Source organism: Anser anser (genome assembly GCF_964211835.1).
Source record: "Anser anser genome assembly, chromosome: 5".
NCBI lineage: Eukaryota > Metazoa > Chordata > Aves > Anseriformes > Anatidae > Anser > Anser anser.
In genome coordinates, this window is record NC_139725.1 from 10,375,203 (window position 1) to 10,397,431 (window position 22,229).

At 38.1% G+C, this 22,229-nt stretch overlaps 1 protein-coding gene across 20 annotated transcripts in view; it reads right to left on the reverse strand.

Moving 5' to 3' along the window:
• ANO3 (anoctamin 3) overlaps positions 1-22,229 on the reverse strand; it is a 262,481-nt gene that overhangs the window by 41,962 nt on the left and 198,290 nt on the right. For 18 of the 20 annotated variants that reach the window (XM_083838227.1, XM_083838211.1, XM_083838225.1 and 15 more), the window contains 6 exons: positions 18,401-18,445; positions 12,763-12,894; positions 11,177-11,283; positions 9,740-9,795; positions 7,363-7,484; positions 6,020-6,154 (listed from right to left, as the gene is read on the reverse strand). In XM_083838227.1, coding sequence (XP_083694353.1) covers positions 6,020-6,154; positions 7,363-7,484; positions 9,740-9,795; positions 11,177-11,283; positions 12,763-12,894; positions 18,401-18,445 — 597 coding nt within the window. The remainder of the gene's footprint in view (positions 1-6,019; positions 6,155-7,362; positions 7,485-9,739; positions 9,796-11,176; positions 11,284-12,762; positions 12,895-18,400; positions 18,446-22,229) is intronic. The other 2 variants (XM_083838226.1, XM_083838213.1) reach the window with 1 other exon arrangement.

Sequence of the window (22,229 nt, forward strand, 5' to 3'; positions counted from 1 at the left end):
TTATGTTAATTTCGCAACTGAATCCTAGAACTAGTGGTTGACACACAGTACCCTGGGGAACCTCAGTGCCAAATCCTGGCAACGAGAGTATTACCAAGCTTTATTCCGAACTCATGCAAGAAAAACAACATCTTCCATCCCAAACTGCTTTCAATAAAACTGCCATTCTTATGTACCTCTTTTACGTTAGACAAGAAAAATGTCCCTAACTGGGGAGAAACTTCTGCTTCTAAACACGGGACACAGGTGCTTATTTTCTTATAACAGTATATGGGCCCTGATATCACAGTGTATCAGGGTTTTTGTATCTCATCTTACTATTTCACCTTCTTCCTCCCTGCATAATACATCAGAATCATTGAGTAATTCCGTTTGATCTAAAAGTTTATTGCTTTCCTAAAATTATATCTGAGGAAAGGAAGGATCCTCTCCAATAAAGGGCAAAGGCAGTGTGTGAGAGGGCTACTTGCCCAGGAAAAGAAGGAAGGGTACCACCACCAAAGGGGATCAAATATATCCTCAGCTTCTGACCTGCTTGTGGCAGCCAGGGATGAGCTACACAGACTGTCTTTATACTGCACGGGGCAGGGACTGACAGCGCCGGGGTCCTGGGCCATGGGCATTCAGCAGCGAGAGCTGCCCCGTGACAACCTCATACCAGCCCCTGGGCATGGTGCAGAGGCAGGCACCCATAACATTTTGTAAGCAAGACAAACTACTTATTGGATGTGACAACGTTCTTCACAACACCCTAGTTATTGCTGCACAAAACCTCTGGCTGGCACCGCAATCAATATTTGATTCATGGCAGCGTAACATGTATGTGCTCATTCTCTGCTGAAAGAATAAAACGTTCGTTTTCTGCCTGCAGCCACTAGAGGGGGATTCACGATAGCTACCTGCAAGCCAACCATCCCGAAAGGCGCCCGGGCATTACTGAGAAGAGCATGCTTCCACAAAAATAATTTGATCAGTTGGTAAGTTCAAATTTCGTGGTAAAAGGACACATGAAAACCATTTCCCCCCCCCCCCCACAGAATTTATCATACTGTAAATCAACACTTCCTAACATCCACTGATTCCTAATTACAGACATTAATAGGATGAAAGCTCAGTTTCACATGAAAAAGCATTACGCTGAATAATACTGAAGTTGGGGTAATGCAGCATTTACAACATTGCCATAATGCCCTGGCACTAAGCCTTAATTCTGAATTGTGACTGCAATGCCTGTGCTTAGATTTTGCCAGAGTCATGTATCTGACTCAGTTTCTTCCGGATGACTGATAAACATAGTTGTTTGCATATATTTGTAGTGGCAGTGCTCAAAATCAAATAATATATATCAAAACTAACATGAACGTTTACACAGTAGTTTCTTTAAACGACTGCAGACACAGCAGAACCAATCAGCTCACATCCCCAGAATATGGTGATAACAACTTTTAGGTTGTGTGGTCTCTCTGCCTGCTTATGGATGGCTCCTGTCTCCTCTACAGGTGTAAAGTTCCTGTTTAACCCTCACTACCTTCCTCCAGGTTAAGCAAACAAATAAGGCAAGGAACAGCATCTGCTGTCACTGCCCATTAAAATTACAGAATTACAGAATGGTTAAGGTTGGAAGGGATCTCTGGAGGTCATCTGGTCCAAAGACCCTGCTCAAGCAGGAACATCTGCAGTAGGTAGGTAATGAGGTGACATGGGTGATACAGAAAATATCTACATACGTTTTATCAGGTCATAACAGTCAACTTGAGTTAGGTAAGCTCTGTTGAATCTGCATCTCACCGCATGTCTTACTCATTTGGTCATAGCAATGCACTGAGCTGACACTACTGTGTCACGACTAGTCAGAGTGAACGCACAGATTCACACCTTCGTAAACAGAGATGACCTTCTGCCCAGAATTAACACATCCAGATTACAGATGTTCTGGGACTGCCATAAGCACACACCAAGGGCTTCTGCATTAACACACCCTCTATCAATATTTTGAAATTAACACTAGTCCATGTTAGCTATAATAATATCACAGAATCATAGAATCATCTAGGTTGGAAGAGACCTCCAAGATCACTGAGTCCAACCTCTGACCTAACACTAACAAGTCCTTCACTAAACCATATCACTAAGGGCTACATCTAAACATCTTTTGAAGACCTCCAGGGGTGGTGACTCAACCACTTCCCTGGACAGCCCATTCCAATGCCTAACAACCCTTTCGGTAAAGAAGTTCTTCCTAATATCCAACCTAAACCTCCCCTGGCGCAACTTTAGCCCATTCCCCCTCGTCCTGTCACCAGACACGTAGGAGAACAGACCAACCCCCACCTCTCTACAGCCTTCTTTAAGGTACCTGTAGAGAGCGATAAGGTCTCCCCTGAGCCTCCTCTTCTCCAGGCTGAACAAGCCCAGCTCCCTCAGCCGCTCCTCGTAAGACTTGTTCTCCAGACCCCTCACCAGCTTCGTTGCCCTTCTCTGGACTCGCTCGAGCACCTCCACGTCCTTCTTGTAGCGAGGGGCCCAAAACTGAACACAGTACTCGAGGTGAGGCCTCATCAGAGCCGAGTACAGGGGGACAATCACCTCCCTAGACCTGCTGGCCACACTGTTTCTTATGCAAGCCAGGATGCTGTTGGCCTTCTTGGCCACCTGAGCACACTGCTGGCTCATATTCAGCTGCCTGTCAACCAATACTCCCAGGTCCTTCTCTGCCAGGCAGCTTTCCAACCACTCATCTCCCAGCCTGTAGCGCTGCTTGGGGTTGTTGTGCCCCAGGTGCAGGACCCGGCACTTGGCCTTGTTGAACTTCATACGGTTGGCCTCAGCCCATCGGTCCAGCCTATCCAGATCCTCCTGCAGAGCCTTCCTACCCTCGAGCAGATCGACACATGCACCTAACGTGGTGTCGTCTGCAAACTTACTGAGGGTGCACTCGATCCAGATGATCCATCCAAATCATCGATAAAGATATTAAAGAGATCTGGCCCCAGTACTGAGCCCTGGGGGACGCCACTAGTGACCGGCCTCCAACTGGATTTAACTCCATTCACCACGACTCTTTCGGCCCTGTTACCCAGCCGGTTTTTAACCCAACGAAGCGTACACCAGTCCAAGCCATGAGCAGCCAGTTTCTTGAGGAGAATGCTGTGTAAAACACCTTACTGAAATCAAGATAGACCACATCCACAGCCTTTTCCTCATCCACTAAGTGCGTCACTTTGTCATAGAAGGAGATAAGGTTCGTCAAGCAGGACCTGCCCTTCATAAACCCATGCTGACTGGGCCTATTGCCCGGTTGCCCTGCAAGTGCCACGTGATGACACTCAATCTGCTCCATGAGCTTCCCTGGCACTGAAGTCAAACTAACAGACCTATAGTTTCCCGGGTCTACCTTCCGACCCTTCTTGTAGATGGGTGTCACGTTTACTAGCCGCCAGGTGACTAGGACCTCTCCTGATAGTCAGGACTGCTGAGAAATGATGGAAAGTGGCTTGGCCAGCTCTTCCGCCAGTTCTTGCAGTACTCTCGGGTGGATCCCATCTGGCTGCATCGATTTGCGTAAATCTAAGTGCTGTAGCAGGTCGCCAACCATTTCCTCGTGGATTATGAGGGCCACATTCTGCTCCCCATCTCCTTCCACCAGCTCAGGGTACTGGGTATCCAGGAAACAACCGGTCTTGCTGCTAAAGACTGAGGCAAAGAAGGCATTAAGCACCTCAGCCTTTTCCTCATCTCTCATCACTAAGTTTCCCCCCTGCATCCAGTAAAGGATGGAGATTCTCCTTAGTTCTCCTTTTCGTGTTTATGTATTTATAAAATCATTTTTTGTTATCTTTAACAGCAGTGGTCAGATTAAACTCCAGATGAGCTTTGGCCTGTCTAATTTTGTCCCTGCACAGCCTTACAACATCCTTATAATCCACCTGAGTGGTCCGCCCCCTCTTCCAAAGATCATAAACCCTCTTTTTTTTTCCTAAGCTCTAGCCACAACTCTCTGTTCAGCTAGGCCGGTCTTCTTTTGCGCCAGCTTTTCTTTGGGCACGTGGGGACAGACCGCTCCTGAGCCTTTAAGATTTCCTTCTTGAGAAGTGCCCAGCCTTCCTGGACTCCTCTGCCCTTCAGAACCACCTCCCAAGGGACTCTGCCAACCAGTGTCCTGAACAGCTCAAAGTCTGCCCTCTGGAAGTCTAAGACAGCAATTTTACCAATCCTCCTCCTGACTTCGCCAAGAACAGAGAACTCTACCATTTCGTGGTCACTCTGCCCAAGACAGCTCCCGACCACCACATCTCCCACCAGGCCTTCCCTGTTTGTGAACAGCAGGTCCAGCGGGGCACCCTCCCGGTAGGCTCACTAACCAGCTGCATCAGGAAGCTGTCTTCCACGCTCTCCAGAAACCTCCTAGCCTGCTTCCTCTGAGCTGTATTGTATTTCCAGGATAAGTCTTGGAAGTTGAAGTCCCCCAGGAGAACAAGTGCTGGCGATTACGCCAGCTGCCTGTAGAACTGGCTGCCAAATGGCGGCGACGCCTGATTTGAATGGCCCGCTGCTGCTGCTGGTACTGCCTACGCCTTGTCAGCCTCCCTTGAGAGGGCGGCCGGGTCCTGGCGGCTCGCTCAGCTGCTTCGAGTGGCCTCGATGTGGGAAAAGAAATCCCTGCCTGCCTCGATCTCCAGCTCTGCTGCACAACGTGTCTGCCCTGGAGCCGATCGCCTAGGCGAGTGGATATATAACTACTCCCCTCCCCTTGTAGGCATCTGAAGCTATACAGCAGATCATCTAACTTTCAGGCTCTTGCTTCTGGAATACAGTCCAGAGCCTCTGGTTGGTTCCTCAGCATGACACTGAGGCACCTCAGGACAGGATCTGAGACAACCAACCTCCATGGAGAGTAAGTGAAAATCTGCCTCTTCAGTCTGCAGCTGCTCAACTGCATCCAAAAGGAAAGATGGGAAAATATGAAAGCTAGCCTACCTCTGCCCTCATGAGATTCATACCCTGAAGCCTCCTGCAAGCAGGGTAACTGTGCATAGTTTCCTGGCTGATATTATTGCATTTTATTGCATTTAATGCAGTCTGAAGCTGTCAAGTCTCTCAGGAGTTTGGCGTAAAACAAACTGCCTAAAAAAGCCTTAATTGCAGCACTGCAGAATATAACAACTGTCAGAAAATAAAGACAATTCCATAAAGAAATGTAAAGTACTGCTGCTCAAAGGCCAAGAAACACTTTGTATGAAATCTGATTTCATTGTGCTTACTGCCTAAGAATCGAAACTGCTTGGAGCAACAGCTGCAATTGCAAAACCACTGATACCCTTCTGTCTGATGATACCTGATGTAGTAAGGGCGCTTCCTCCTGTAACGGTTCCTAAAAATACAGCCAGCACTTAACTCTAACACTCTCATCACTATTTTTAAACTGACATAAACCACTCTCAGAGCAAATCACAAAAGTGATTGCAGAAACTGAACAGAAACTTGAAAATTTGGTTCATTTCATGTGGTGGCAATGTCCTTGAAGCTGTAATTCCTGGCCACAGTTTACACCAACAGAATTAAGAATTTTCTTAAATTTAACACTATTAACATTTGTATAGAAAAAAAAGCATACACAAAATAAGTTGAAGTTTTACAGCTCTACTACACTCTAGAGGTTAAAAGCAAAATGGAATTAAAGAGTAAAGTATGTCTGTATTTTTCGCCCATGAACCTTGACTAGAATGATAAACATTGCAGTACATGTGACATTAGAATCAGTATTTGTTCTTTTCTCTTACAGACAGAATTGGAATCATTGCAGATGCAGTGGTAAGAGCACTTGCTGTAAATGTTATGCGCCCAACTTGATGTAAAACAGATATACAAAGTGGATGCGCTTGATTGAAGAACCCACTGCTCTATTTGGTTAGAATTATGATTACCATATCTGAAAAGCATTTAAAAATAAAATGATCTAACTTGTGCAAGACTGTTAATATTCAACAGGCTATTATAATATTTTTAAATGGCATTTTACCTTACTTGGCTGGAATCCATTGTAAATAATCCATAAAGGAAAACAAAGAGCCCAACCAGGGCAGCAGGAATCAGCATTCCAGTATACCATCCCAACCAGGCAAAATACAGTCCAATTTTTTCACCAAAATATCGCCTACATGAAGAGGAAAAGCACACATTTTTTAAAGTTAAAACTTGTGGTGAACAGTATCTACCTTCACAGTAGCAGAATAACTTTTATAAGCCATCACCATTACAAGCTTATAGTAAAACTATTGTCAGGTTACCAAAATGTTTTAATTTGGGCTAGCACAACATTCTAGTGACACTAACTGCAGACTTACTAGAGCATGTATTTTTTAAGGATGTAACTGAAGCGCGCTGTAATTTTCACATCCTTGCAATGACTAAGTAGATGCATTAATTTCAACGTTGCTAAAATGCAGGAGACTTTATTTACACACACAAATACACAGATACACACACACACAGTTTCTTGAAAGGAATAATGTAAGTTTGTATGGCCTAAGTATTCCATTATAAAAATAATTTATGATGGATAATCATATAGTATGACATATTTCAAAGTATTACCAGTTAGAAAATAATAGATTGAAAACACAAGCTGAAGTTTCAGCTTTAATTCTTCAAAATGTGATATCAGTTACTGTAAAAGATGAAGTAGCAGTGAACAAAAAGTAAATCCCGGATCTGGATGATCCTATTAGATTAGCACAGAATTGTTGCGTAGGACATTCTTAGCTCCACAGCCTTCAGTGGAACAATATTGGGCATAATGATTGCTTATGATTGTCATATCAGGAGTAAAAACAGACATCAGTGAAAACTGAATTACTGGTATTCAACGTTCAAGTTGAGGAAAATATGAAACCCAAGCAACCCAGTTACTTAACTGCAATTAAAGATATTTCTCTGCTTTACCGTTGGGAACCTATGACATTAATTATATACATATAAACAGAATTTTATTTAAACCTACATGGAAACTTCAGATCCCCTGTGGATCTGATAACTCTGTCCATGTGGACAGTCTCTACGTTCAAAAGTGCTGTCATGAGGGGCAGGTGTCTCTGATCAGCAGCCCACTTCATGGGTATTTTCACTCTGTGAACTGTCAAGCTGCTGGATCTATGTGCCTTCATTCAGCCTCACTTGAAATCAATAGCCTTGCACAGAAGACCATCCATAAGAAGCAATTTAGAGAATTCCAGTCTTCCCTGATCATAGAGAATAGCTAAATTTTACAGTGAAGTGTAAGGACAATGGATTTAGCAGTATGGTTTGTGTTTTTATCGGGCTACTTGTATCACAGAAGCAAGCTGCTTTTCAAAGTACTAATACCTGATTAAATCAAGAGGTTGGTATTTGTACCACATTCCCCACCGTGCCCAACGCTCGTATAAAAGGTGTCTGTGATTCTGAGCTCCATGTGTTTTGATGGGATGTCTGCTTTTGTGGCTTCCCTGAAAAACACAAATAAATAACAATATATTTCCAGACTCTATGGAATATAAATACATTTCTTAGATATTTGAATATAATTTTAAATTATGATTTCACTATGCTTATTAAATAAGTTTCAATTTGTTATGGACAACTCTAGGAAACGTCACCTACAGATAACATGTGAGCCTGTGAGAGAGAGATGGTAAATACACTTCTGAAATGGCCAATTTCTCTAAGAATTAATGACAAAATCATACTAGCACAAGGCTATAAAGAACTACCCAGCTCTATATTACTTCAAGAACAGTTTTTCTACTTCAATTTTTAAAAAAATTTCATGAGATGTGTTTGTGGTATCTTTTTGTTTTTCCTATAAAATTTCAGAAAATTCTGGTAGGTCAGCCTGATCCTCCTCTCCTAGACATTTCCTATGACTGTGGTACATATTCCTTAAGATGACGGAAACAACAGAACTGGCATTATTTTGAAGCCTGCACAGAAGTCTCAGAGGCATTAAAATCAAAACAGAATCAATCTGGCTCAAAAAGAGTCCTTGCCTGACATTTACACACCGCCTGACAGCCTGAAAGAACAGCCTCATGCCCAGCAGCTGAGAAGTAACACAGATTCACTAGACCCATCCTAAACAGAATTGCTTGTATTTGCCATTTTACCCCAATTCTGAGGCAGGACGTTTTATTTCAACTTCTTACCCCCGAAATGTCCTTTCATTAGACAACTCTCAGTTATGGTAAAGAAAATTATTCATCAAACAACTGCAAGTAATCCAAACTACTTCTTGGTAAGAGACAGATTCGTGAACCTGGTAAACTCAAGCTGTTTAGCCATTTAGATTTTTATAATTTATTTGAAATCTTGAACATTCCTCACACTGAAAGAACGTTATTTACTTGTTGGAGTCTGCTGACCCCTCTGGTTTAAGAATGACTTAAAAACAATGTTCTGCATTAAAGTTGGCAAAGAGCCATACCAAAATGTTAGCACAGAGTGGCCTTTGCAACATTGAGCAGTTTCTAGGAACAGAATATCAGCTTATTCTCACAGTCACCTGAATGAGTGCAATACATAAAGCATTAGCCAGCATTGTACATTTTAGGTATTTTTTTCCTGCTTCTTTCTGCACTGCTTATCTATGACAGAGTCCAAGTCTCACAGTGTTCACTCTGGGACTGAATTTCTCATTTTCCTGTGTGATTAAAAAAAAAAAAAAAAGCGGAGGGTGTTTAACCACTATCCTTAGCACCAGTTAAGCTGCAATTAAGATGAGTGGCTTAAATATGTGACTTCATTAAGCTTATACTGAAACTCTGAAATTGAAGCTTGTGACATAACAAAGGAATATATACAGAAAATGCATATGAGAGCATGGATTTGGAAGCCAGAGAAAGCTTCACAGTTTTTTTTCTGGCAGTATGACTAGCTTTTTCCTACAGTCAGTAATGCCCTACTGAAGCGTTAACAATTATATTCAATTATTTATCTAAAATATTCTTTCTCTGTATTCCCTGCATTTAATTATTTATACCATATAAAAAATTACTTTCAATTTGTAAAGCATAGGCCAATCCTTTGAAACACAAGATCAAGTCACAGTATTCAGCCAATCAACCACAGTTCACGGCTGCAATTACAGCTACTGATCAGCATTTATGATGACCAAAGATCTGTAGCTTACTTCTTTCCTTTCAATGCACAAAGACTCTCTGATAACCCTCTGAAGACAAAGACAAGTTTTTCACTTATTTCACAGCTCTTCAGTAGACCTTAAACTAGTAGAATTATCAAGTAGAAGCTATCCTGAACTATACAGAAAGGATTAAATAGGAAATAAGTAAACTGCTTCCCTAAATTTTATCCATTGAACAACCTATTTAAAAAAAAATAATATTTTGAATGGTGTCAGGGATAAATAATTTAATGCAACTAATTGCAACAATTTAGAATAATTAACATTGCCGTTAAGAACTCCTTAGGCACTATCTGCTTAGAAAAAACATAGTAGTCTAGATCAGTAAGAAAATGTTCCAGGAAATGTTCCAGGATTATTACAATGCATTACATAAAAATAAATATATATTTTTTTTTTAATTTCAAAAAGCCAACATTAAAGAGCTGTTAGTAAAAAAAAAAAGTCTCAATGCTACTTAGTGAAATAAAACATTTGCAAGACAAAATAGAAAACTATAATACTGAAATACTAATGCAAGCTTTTATCAAAATATAAATACAAAAACAAAACTAATGAGTTTACCTCATGTGGTGGAAATGCTGCTTCATAAGTTCCATTATTTAGTAATCTATTAATACCTAAAAGGAAAAAAACACATTAGTTCAAACATGATTTTTTAATATATATTTAACTTCAAGCACCAAGAATTAATTGTCAGGTTATGAAACGAGAATGCAACTTCACATTAGATGCTCGGGATGCTGTTAAACATGACAGTCATCAATTGTTGCACCGACCATGGGTCTTACTGATACCTTAAGCATTCTAGTTCTGTCAAACTACATCTTTCTGAGGGCCAGTGTCTTCAACTTTGCTTTCATGGTCGGGTTCTTGTGCTAGATCAAGTGTGAGAAGGTAGTTACACTCATGTTGTATTAATCAGAGCATACGATACAGATTTGATGGGTGACCAAATGATCTGGCACACACAGAGTGGCATGGACAATCTTTGAGGCAGCAAAACCTCTGCAGGGTTAAAAGCTAACCTGTTACTTTTAAATATGAACCAGCTGAAGGAGTTTGTATCAGATCAATGCTCTGCTGCAACATTTTGGATCAGTTCCTAGAGTCCTCCTAAAGCCAGATATATTTTACTATCAAAGCATGTTATAAAAAATAAAGTAGTAACCATAATAATAACAATAAAAAGATTCAGTTGCCTGTGATAGGATACCTATATAGCCAAATTTACCCAAGAAATAAATTCTCATGACACATTTCAGATCTGTCCATTCAAACATAACATACAAATTACACTAATCTCAAGATGAAACTTGTCGTCACCAATTTCAATAGCATTAGATTTCAACCCTCAGTTTCTAAGATTTTCTTACTACTGCTTTTCTCCCAGAAACTCAAGCAACAACTTTCTGTAATTGATATCGTCTTTATAAGGCTTTAGGTGTCTATCTATGTATTAAATTCTTAATTTAATTCTCGTAAACAAAACAGAAGATCATACACACATTCCCTGTTAATTGCAAATGAAAATGAGTAACTAGACCTTCTGAAATACAGTACTGTAATAGAAGTGTCAATAAAAATTGAATTGCCTTTAAATCAACCGTCTCTAAGCTGCAGTGGAGATCTCAAATAATTTAAGTGCAGCTCTGATTGATTCTGCTGGACTGGCACTGCTGGGTTCTACCAGTATCAGGGCCAGTCCTAAAAAACTCTTGTAAGTTTTCTGGGGTACACATTATCTTTCTTATGGCTCTTGATCATATAAAGCTATTATAATCTCTCATATTTATTTTAAAAATGAGTATTAAGTGAAAACTATTGCTATTTTTCACTGAGTTATTTAACAGAGCAATTGCTTGCAGCTTTCATTCAACTGTATTACTGGTTGAACAAAGATTTCAAGAGCATGGCAAAATTAATCAAGTTTACTCCACTAAATACTATTTCAGGCAAGTAAAGATATAAAACGGGTTAAAAAAAATAAAGCATTCTTACCCATTTTGGATTTTCCATCTTCATACTTCGTTCTCTGTAGCATGTGATGCACGATTCTACTTCTCGTGGAGTTGCTGAAGAAGCTGTCTTTATTGTTTATTGTAAAACTATAGAAATAATGAATGTCTTTCAATATTCAAAACAATGCACAGGTGTTGAAATATAGCTGCTCAATGTTTTCTTCTTAGAGTGATTTATTGTATCTTTACACTTCTTGGTTACTGCACAAGACATAATATTTTGCATTCCTAAAGCATCTTCTCAGATAACCCCCCATATTTGTCTTTATCACAGATTGTTGGGGAAAATGAGCAAATAAACTAATTCTTTTCTAAAATGTCCTACTATCTAGGTCATTTCCATGCTGGATATAAATTAAAAAAATAATATTCAGAAGTAGTGATCATTCTGAAATTCATGTTACTGATAAATTGGCAGAGGTCCAAGTCATAGAACTACTACCATTGTTACTTGGGGAAAAACAAACAAAAACAAAACAAAACACGCTTAGCTCCAGGCACTGGACACTTCAGCAGCAGCTCCACAGAAAATCCTAGGATGGAGCCAGATAACGCAAATATCCTTTTCCCAGATGGCTCAGGATTCTGAATGCCAGAAATCTGACATGCAGGAGCTTTTGCCTACTTAGCTGTGCCAAAGATTACACTCTTGCAATTCATAACGTCAGCTGAGCTGGTTGAGAAATAACACTGTGAACAACTGATTGTCCCAATGCAATATAGCTAATTACTAAAAAAATAAGAAATAAGATGATAATGCAATTATTCTGTCTTTGTAGGACATAGTCAGTCCACTAGCATATAGCTTCTTCACTTAGAAGAAAAAAAATCTGTTTAGCCCAACTTACATTTCTGTTTTATATCAACTTTCATTTCCTGAAAGACTTATCACAAAATAATTTAAAAATAAACAAATAGCTAGAATATTCAAGACTGCTTTTGTCCTTAAAAAAAAATTACGAAATGGTTAAACTAGATCATCATCAAGGTGGTGATCTGAGCACATAGTTTTTATTTGGGGTATATATATATATAGTGTATATATATAGGTGTATATACATATATATATACACTGTATATATATTATACTATACATACTATATATATATATATATATATCGATTCCTTCAGAGGCAAAAGCATTTTTCAAATGCACATTTGATAACAAAAACCCTGGCACTATTTTTAGCCCATTTCCAGGTGTTTCTACAGTTTCTACAGCTGTCTCAGGTTTTGCCTAAGTAAAATATGTTATTAAGCTAAGCAAACTTGAGCAAGTATTTGCATTTTGTAATGTAATGGAAAGCAAAACTTCTAAACCAAAAAGGTGGTGTTGATTTTTCAGTCAAATTTTTGTTCATACTACTCACTGTGACTGTCATACAGCAAGTAACAGAGAACAGATTTTAGCTTTAAGAGTAAAACCATAGAAAATACCAGACATGATACTGGGTATTTGCCAGTGACCACCTGTTAATGGCTGCCTGTATGGCACTTGCTTAGTAGTGAGAAAATAAAAAAAATCCTTCTGGTCTCTGGCACTGTATTTCTAGTTCCAACACTTACTGGTGTATGCGTGCACGGCTAAAGGGTGCTGTGTAGCAATCCGTCTCTTCGAGATCAGGTAGGGCCTCCTTATCAAGCTTCATTGGATTTCTGGGCAGCCAGCTTTTCAGCTCTCTCATATTCCTCTGCAAACTGAGATAGCAAGAAATCAAATTTACCACCTCTTACCTGCTTGCTATTTCTAACTCCATCACTGTATATTTACTGACATCATACTAGAAATGAAATGAAAGCAGGAATTTTCCCCATTAAGTAAAAGAATATAAGGAGTTAAGGAGTATAATTAACAGTTGTTTTATTATTTTTATTTTTTCATTTTGTATTTTTTTTGTGTGATCTGATCTTGCAGAATTGACTCAAGTGCCTCTCATACTAAAAACAGTGGGATTATGGTTCTCTCTCTCTTCCCTGGCTCCCTCCTTTCCCTGGTATTTGGACAGTAAAATTCTGAAAATTTAAAGGTGAATACAAGATTTCTGTGTCAAATTCTTCTGTTTTTCTGATCTAAATAAAGCCTTCCCCTGCCTTTTCATCAGACTCCAAGGGCTGATATTACCTTAGGAAACCATATACTGATACATCAAATGAAGTAAAAGCTACACTACACAGAAGTTGTTATACAGTCTTTAGATAAACAAACAAAAAACTCCAACAAAAACAGCAAAAACCTGGTATTGCTTCCTGCAGTTTCCTAAAAACTGGCATTGTAACACAAACAGAACATATTTTTTTATTCCTGATCAGATCATATACTGGTAACATAAAGGCATTTCTTTCACTGACATCCTGGCTAAAAAGTATCTCACGACAAGTTTTAGAGATGGAAAAATATGGCGTAGTGCAGTTAATTTTCAAGCAAATGTTAGAAGTTACCTTATTACTTCCATTTTGCACTCCTTGCTGACCTTTATTTTTCTCATATCGAACTGCTATAAAATGTGGCTATTTAAGGAATAGGTCTCATTAGAGTATGCTGTATTATGAATCATGTCTGAGATCTTGACAAAAATTGGATTTTGGAAAAACATTCCCCATTTAATAACGGTCAGTGGGATATGGGCCTTACTCAATTACCATGGATGCATGATATATAAAGCATAGAGATCTCAGAGCCACAAAAACTGTAATGCTTAGTACTAGATTTTTATTTGAGTGGAGTAAGTAACTGCTTGTGCTAAGCAGAAGCACAGCTCCCCATTTCAAAATTAAGAGGAATAAATGATAGCAGCAAATTGCTCTCAGGCAGTAAAGCCACTTCTGTGAAAATGTGCCTCTCATTATCAACAAAAACAGCAAAAGGTGTACCTCTGTTTAACACTATGTCAGACAGAAAGCTAAACTAAATGTCGGATCATAATTTTACATTTACATTTAAAATCCTCAATATATTCTTCTTGCTATATATTACCAAGGAGTACGTGCACACTCCATATTTAATTGGTACTGCACTTGAGGGACAGCACTCTATTGATACTAAGCAGTATGAGACAAAGAACTCATGTGAACTATATTCATAAAGCTGAAACACAAAAAACAATTCCTACGCAGGTGCATCCCTTCAGTGCCTCCTGTGCCAGTTGATTATTTTAATGGTTTCAGTGGAAATTCTTCCAGCACAAAATTATATACAATCCATGCAGGTAGCTTGCACTTGATTTTCTTCATTTTTTTTCTCGTTATACACATGCTGACTTTTTTTTTTTTAGATTTAAAAACAGGGTTTTCTTTTTAAGAGGAAAGTACACAGATACATCAGGAAGAACAGTAACCAATGCAACTGATATCAGATTTTTGGTTATGAAATTACTTTAGAATTGGTCATGCAAAAAACCTTGACCATGTTTCATCTCCAAAATTTAAAAAATACTAGTCAATAATTTTTATCTTAAAGAAATCCACCCTTTAAAAAAAAAAGTCTACTTGTTTCAACATGCAATGTGATGAAGACCACTATTGGAATAAACTAAAAATCATGTCTATGTTACATATGCAACTTTTCTTAGGAGACAAGAAGACTTACTAATCTAAGGTGTGATTATTTTTCATTACCTTACTTATGGTTGGTCACTCCAAAACCCAGTCTCTTCAGACAGCATAGAGTACGTCCATTGAAATTTACATCTTTCCTCATACAAAAACTAATTCAGCAAACAAGCCTCTTTTCTTGGCTCACATGACTCTACAGTTAATGAAGACATTAAAGATTCATGGAGCTTTCATTCAAAGCGAAAACAAATTTCAGATAAATGTTTGACTGAATGTTTGAGGACTATACATTAGCACACTTAGTCAGAGTGACTTTCCAGGTCAAAACTAGCTGTTCAGAAAGATTCCTGACGATCTGTTCAGTGTAGCGTATTCAGTAGGAGTGAAGGCAGACAGATCTGGTCTGGTGAAGTCACTGTTGAAGTCAGTTCATGCAATGAGATTAAAAATGTCCTACTGGAAACACTGCTGGTCATTCAGATACACTCCTACTGAAACTATGAGACTACAAGATGTTATTCTGAAACATGCAAGCATTTTATTCTTAGACACGAAAATAAATATTTTCGAAGAAGCTTGTAATTTCAGCTTTGTTCAACTTTTGTGCTCAAATGTACTGTTACATTCTGTTTTGTTGGTTGTTGTTTTTGGAGAACTATTTAGTCCAAAAATCCTTGTAGATTATGTTTCCTCAGCAGGCTCCAATGCAAAGAAGCACCTCAGAGGTGAATTTGGTGCACTGAGAATTAATCTAACATGACTAGGCTGTCCAGTGTGCCTGCAGTTTCAAGGAGTCAAGGAAGCTTGATCTACAATACATCCATACTACTGCTTTATTTGCAGAACAGTGACCTTCTGTCACTCCTATCTCTTTCTCACAGCCTTTCACTCTTTAACCACACTGACTGAAAAGAGCAATTACTTCTTCTTATAAAACTGCTATTGGAATTTTCTGACCAGGATTCAATATTATAATGGAACAAGACACCAGAACTGAGCAACTGCCATTCTTCAGGAAAGATATTTTTGACAGTGATCACCAGCCAGTAGCTTGCTCAGTGTTTGCCTCTTGTACACTGACAAAAATGCACAAGACTGTGGTCAAAATCGTCAACCACGTGCCATCAAATTGCATAGACCTTGTGGTATGCTTTGTAATGGTAAATGCGTTATGGTTGACAGCTTCAATATAGGGACACAATACTGCAACATTTTCGCCACCAAAAAAAAAAAATCCACAATATGTGTCCTATGGAATGATATTAACAGATTTATTTCAGTGTGCAGTTTGAAATCAAAAAGGTTTTAGAAGTCTTTTTGCAAAGCAGGATACTGCAGCTAAGTTGCTAAACAAATTCATTTTTGGTTCTCTAGCCTTACAAGTATAAAATTATTTTAACATTTCACTAGCAAGACTGAACCTGCATACTGTAGCAACTAACTTTTAATTTTCTTCTCCTTAATGTTATCCCTTAACCAGTGTTGGGGTGTCTGATATGGCACATGTAAGACTGATTCATCAGATTATTCAGTCATAAATCTGAGGGAGTTCAGACTATTTTTGATACATGCATTATTTACTTAAAACTATTAAAAATCAAATTATTAAATACAATTTCTGTAGAGTAGCCCTATGAACAGAAATCAAACTTCACACTACTGAATACAATTTTGCCTTTTTTTAAGCTATGTAAATAAATAAATAGGCTGTATATAGACACCATGTAGACATCACATATGAGAAACACAGTATATCAATAAGCACTACATTTACCTTCATTCTTTTAACCACGCACCTAATAATCTTTTGTGGACTTAAAGACATGTATAGACACATACATCTACCATACTACCACATCAATAAAATTCAGGGAAGTGTACATGTCACAGCAGGGCCTAACGTAATAGTCTAAGCCCATATTCTTAATTATAGAAACTCAGTAGCATCAAAATTTTACCTTTGATATACAAATATTTTTACACATTCCTCATCCTAGCTGTTGTTAACTCCACTTAGAAATATTAAAAACTATTTATTAAAGTACAGAGAAGTTAGATTTGAAAAGCTTTTAGATGCAGGGAGACAATGACAGTAGCAGAAGTTAGAATGATGAGAGCAAAAAATGGATGTGTCAGCAATTTTACAGTTAGCTTGCAACTTCAGACACAGCTTCTTTTTCACACTGTTCCTCTGTGCACTGGATTGTATCAAGTGCCAGAGAAAATATTCAAAAAATACAGATTCCCAAATTCCAGGTAAATTCCAGGTAAAAACATTTCTTCTGAATGTAGAATCAATCTGGCACTAAAATTGTTTATTACTTTGTTCACGGGTACTGCGCAACTTCAAAAGCATGTTTCTGTCCTTCTAAATAAGGAAAATAAATTGATTTCATATCTAGGACTCACCAAATGGGTTTCAGAGAAATTAAGACAATTTTGCAATAAAGCTCTGTTAATTTTGCCTTTTCATTACAAAGCACATCACTTACATTTTTCATAATGCACGATAAAATGGAGCAAGCATGTGAATGACTGGGAAGAGGAAAAATGCAGTTGTAAATTTATGTAATATTTTGTTTTATTTTAATATATTTTATTTGCTTATGCATTTTTTTCTTACTTTGATGTTCAGCAGTGCTTTGTCTATTTTTGTTAAAACATTATCTTGCAAACTGATAACATGAGACCATATAAATTATTCCTGAGAAATGAGAGTTCTTCATCATCTAAAGTAAAAATGGGAGAACCTAAATTAAATGTAATCAAGATTCATCTCAAGAAAACCCACCACAGAAAACTCTTTCGGGAGTTTTCCCTCACATAAAAAAAAATCACATCTTTTCTGTTGGTAATTTGGATTTACAAGACATCATTATGCCTGACTAGAGCAAGAGGGAGCAGTTACAGCTCACAGTGTCCCCCATCCTAGCTCCTCCAGGCTTTGTTCAGCAAACAGCAGCCGCAGGTGAGGTTTGTGTGCACTGGCCTTCATCTGGCAGCCCTGACATCCCAGCCTGGTTACTCACTACTAGCTCCCTGGGCATTAAATGCTACAGCTGGACGGTTTTCAGGAAAGAACGCCACTTATGATAATGACAGACTGAAAGATATTTTAGAAGATAGTAACCTCATGAAATCTCAGAGTTAAAAGTCTTTCACTGCAGCAAAAATGTTACTGTCAGCTATCAAATAAGAATTCAAACCAGCCTTCAGGGCATCATCGATGCAGTCCTGATCAACAGGATGCACATGAGAGAAGCTACATTTATGCATTTAAGGAAATAGCTGACTACCAGAATTTACTTAAGACATGCACTCAAAAGTATCTTCCATGCTAATGTAACATGTCTTAGTAACAGCAGACGTAACTGTAGAGATAGATCCAGTATTAAATCTTTGCTGCCAGGATAAGGGCCACTTTTTTCCTGGCATAAACACTTTTGCATTTCTAAAATGAGAACTGGCAAAGCTTTAGAGAAATGCATCTTGTTACAGATGAATATTTTATCACTTGGAGCTAACATATCTTGAGTTTTGAGGGAAATAATCTAATTTTCCAAGTTTCCTGGATAAATTTACAACTGCAAATGGATTTTCTTTAGCAGGGCGACTATTTGACAAAATTAGAATCTACACATCACCCACCAACCTGCCCATGGTTTTGCTCCTCCAGTCAGTGTAATAACATTTTTTCCTGAAAGAACAGCAGAAATCAGCTGAGAATAATCAAGCAGGAGACAGTTGAAAAGGACATGTACATCATAAAAGAACATTGGACATTTAAAAACATACATTTTCATAGAAAGATGAATAAAGCACTTTAAAATACTGAGACCTCACATATTTTCAAGTTTAAAATTTGCTCCAGAGTAAAATTTACTTCTTAGCATTGTAGCTAATAACAATAACTAATCCATGATTCATTCACAAGACACCCTTTAGAGAAGGATCAAATGCTGTCATGCTTGTATTCATTTCATGACATCTTTCTCAGCATTTTTTAATTCCATAGAACTAATTTTAGAAAATTACTAGGACTCCCATGCTAATAAATGCTTTTTGCACTCTGTACATTAAATACCATAAGCACTTAGCACCATTAGATCCCACTCTCTGAAGTGGCGTACCATCACCTTCCCTTCCCTTGGCTTTTTGCGTCCAACTGGAGAACAGCACATGGCCCTTCAAATCTAAGAGCGCTAACTGAAACAAAACACAATTATGTTACAGTTCTTTTCTCTCCACCAGTCACTGGTCACAGTAACTTCAGAGAAACAGTATCAGAAATTGCCAGTGAAGTCTTCTGAGTACAGTTTGTTTGGAAACAATATAGAGACATATTTGCTGCAATGTCATACCTTCCATAACTTGTTTCAGTTTTTAATTTTCCTCTGGCCTTCTTCTACCCTTTCCTGCCGCATTTCCGCTAAACAAAGGCCTAGATCCTACAAATTCCTTGGGGTATCTGCATCTTTACCATGGCAACCATCGGGGACAGTTAAGTTTGGCACCAGGACGTTTTTTCCTTGCTTAATTCATGTCATACTTCACATGTGCCTAAACCCTTTTGCCTTCTGCATATTTTATTTTTTATTAGTAATTAAAACAAGTTTATGTAGATACATTAACATGAGGGCTTAACCCTGTTGTCAGTTGCTATTTCCCCCGACCCTTCATGGTAACACACACAAAAATGGCACTTCCACTCTGGATACTTAGTGAATGAAATCTCCATCAGAGGAGAACTTTACCCAGAACCGACATAGTTAACCAGATCTGCAACTGCCCATCTCAAGAGTATTTGAGATTCATTAAGGTACATTACTTACATTAAAATAATAATAAAATGATTATAGTGAAAAGAGTGAAAAGGAAACAGAGTCTAGGAAATAAGTGGTCATAGGAAAATTATCTACCAATCTGTAGACTGTTGGCAGCCTGATATTTAGTACCACTAGGCAGAATTTTAAATGAAATAATGAAGAATTATTACAGGATTTTGACATCAGATATTTGAAAAAACACTTTCTTCATTTCCTTTAATCACCCTTAGCTGTTTTGCACAGATTGGGTCCAGCTAAGCTACAGAAACAAATTATTTCTTCATTATACACATTGATAATTTATGTTTCACAAGAATTTCCTTTAGACACTGGTAAAATGAAACTTTTGTCCGGGTTTCAGAACCATATCAGAGAGTTACATTTCTCCTGTCAGAACACATATTTAACAAAAATATCTACAAATTATTTAAAATCAAAGTATAATCCAGTCATAATTTAAACACTGTCCTGTTTGAAAGCATATAGACTGTAATGGTGATTACTGTAATCTGTTGAAATGCTAGAAAACCTTCCTTTTGTAATTGAAACACTGAGATACCATCTTAGACTGCATATATGACGCATACTATGTATCTGCCAACACATTTAGGCATAATGCCATGCTAAAAATGAGTTCTAGGATGCCGGCTAGTCCCTTGGTCAGATAAAAAAAAATTACTGTTACTTTTCAGTAACAGAAATACTTCTCGTGTAATAAGAATACTGATTTTGTTTCAATTCCTAGATTGAGCAGAATGAACCTAAAAAGTACGAGTATAATTCAGGAGACTTCTTCATCATGTATTATTCATACGTGGTACTGATATCTCCTATTTTAAGGAGTGTAGCGGAAAGCCAAAATTTTGCAACACTGTGCAAGAGGATAAGGGTATACTGCACTGAAGCACTGCAGGGAAGGTTAGCTCTCTTCTTCAATTACGCATCCAAAATAGACAGACAGAAGCTGCTGATAAATCAGACAAAGCTGAAGAGAAATAATCTGCTCTTAGAAGGGAACACTAGTTCATTGCAATTACAGCACAATGGTATGATTTAAGCTTCTTCTGTCCACTGAAGAGAGAAAATAGTTACCTCAGGAAAAAATATATGCCTTCCAGTTTAGTAAGGTTTAACTTAAATAAGCAAGCTCAATACTTAAGTGAATGACAGTACTTTTGCCAAAACATGTAACGAAATTATAAAATGTGTGACCATGTGATGCTGTAATAGAAGCACAAGTGGCTATTTTTACATCCATGAAAAGGCCATCAGGGGCTAATAAAAACACACATGAAGACAAGTGCTGTCTCAGAAAGTCTCTAAACCATAGAATTCTGGAACCAGAGGGCATCATGAAATACTTCTCTGCTTCTGTATTAAACATCCCAGACTGGCTGCTGGCAAAGCAAGGTGGACCTTTGTTCTAATCTGCCGTGTCCACTTTGTGTTCACAATAAAACTACCACACTTATTGCTATTTTAAAAAGTACAGAAATGAAAGAAATAGCTTATTTGAAATATTCACACAAGTCTGACATTGCAATTTCATTTTAATTCCTTCTTAAATCTTTTCTCAAGACACAAAGAAATGGTGATCAATTTCATATTTCTCACAGAGCTGGAGGTGGGCAGCAGGCTTCTTTCTTTCTTACCAAGTAACTGTGTTTTACTCTACAAACTAACGAAGTCAAACAGTAGAGTTTAGCATTTTAACTACTTTTTGTGTATCTGAAATGCCTGGGATAGAAGAAAGCTGAAGCATCGACCCCAAACCAAAGAAACATGGCTCAGACACTTTGGAAAAGACAATATATTTACACGTCAATTAATAACACAACAACTAAGAATGGCTTCAAAATGAAGTAGTGTTGTAGAAGTTAACCAGTATTTTCTGAAGGGCACTACTGATCTACGGATTTACTAAAATGAGGAAGAATTCAAACCACAGCTAAAAGCTATCGTTTGTGACTTCAAGTATTAAAAGCAAGAAAGAACTCTTTTTGGAATTGGAATTTAGTTTGTTTGTGTGCGTACACATATGCAAACACTTCTATATTTAAAATGTAAACAAGAATTATTCAAACCAGGGAAGCTCAAAGGGCACCATAATAATATTCGTAAGCACTCAGAAGATGACTGATACAGAACACATTATTTAATGGAAAGGACTTAATGCAATGATGTGGAAACTCAGTATAAAACTGGGTATTTGAAACCAGCTTTGAGCTAAGGACGCTTCACAATGACTAAGTTTCTGGCTTAGGACTAATGCAAGAGAGCTGCATTGTGATAGCTGAAGTCAGCAGGGACATAAGAGGTAGAGCAGTTGGCAATTTAAGTGAGAAAGGAGTTCTGTAAGGGTATTTTCTGTGAGTCACACAGCTTTAGCATCTGGTTACCACTTTAACTCCTGATGAAGTTTACAGCACACAACAAAGCTCTTCTCTCTGGAGAAACAGCTTTAACCGAGTTTGAAAGGAACACTTTCTCCTTTTAAAATCTGTGTTATTACAGGAGATATTATCTTGTCCTACACTCTTTATTGCAAAAAGGTACGATAAAGTTTGTTTGGCACACGGATGAGGAACTGAGTTGAGGTCATTACTCTGGCAAAGGAACATTAGAGGACCAAGAATTTGAGAGTTCTCACTAACA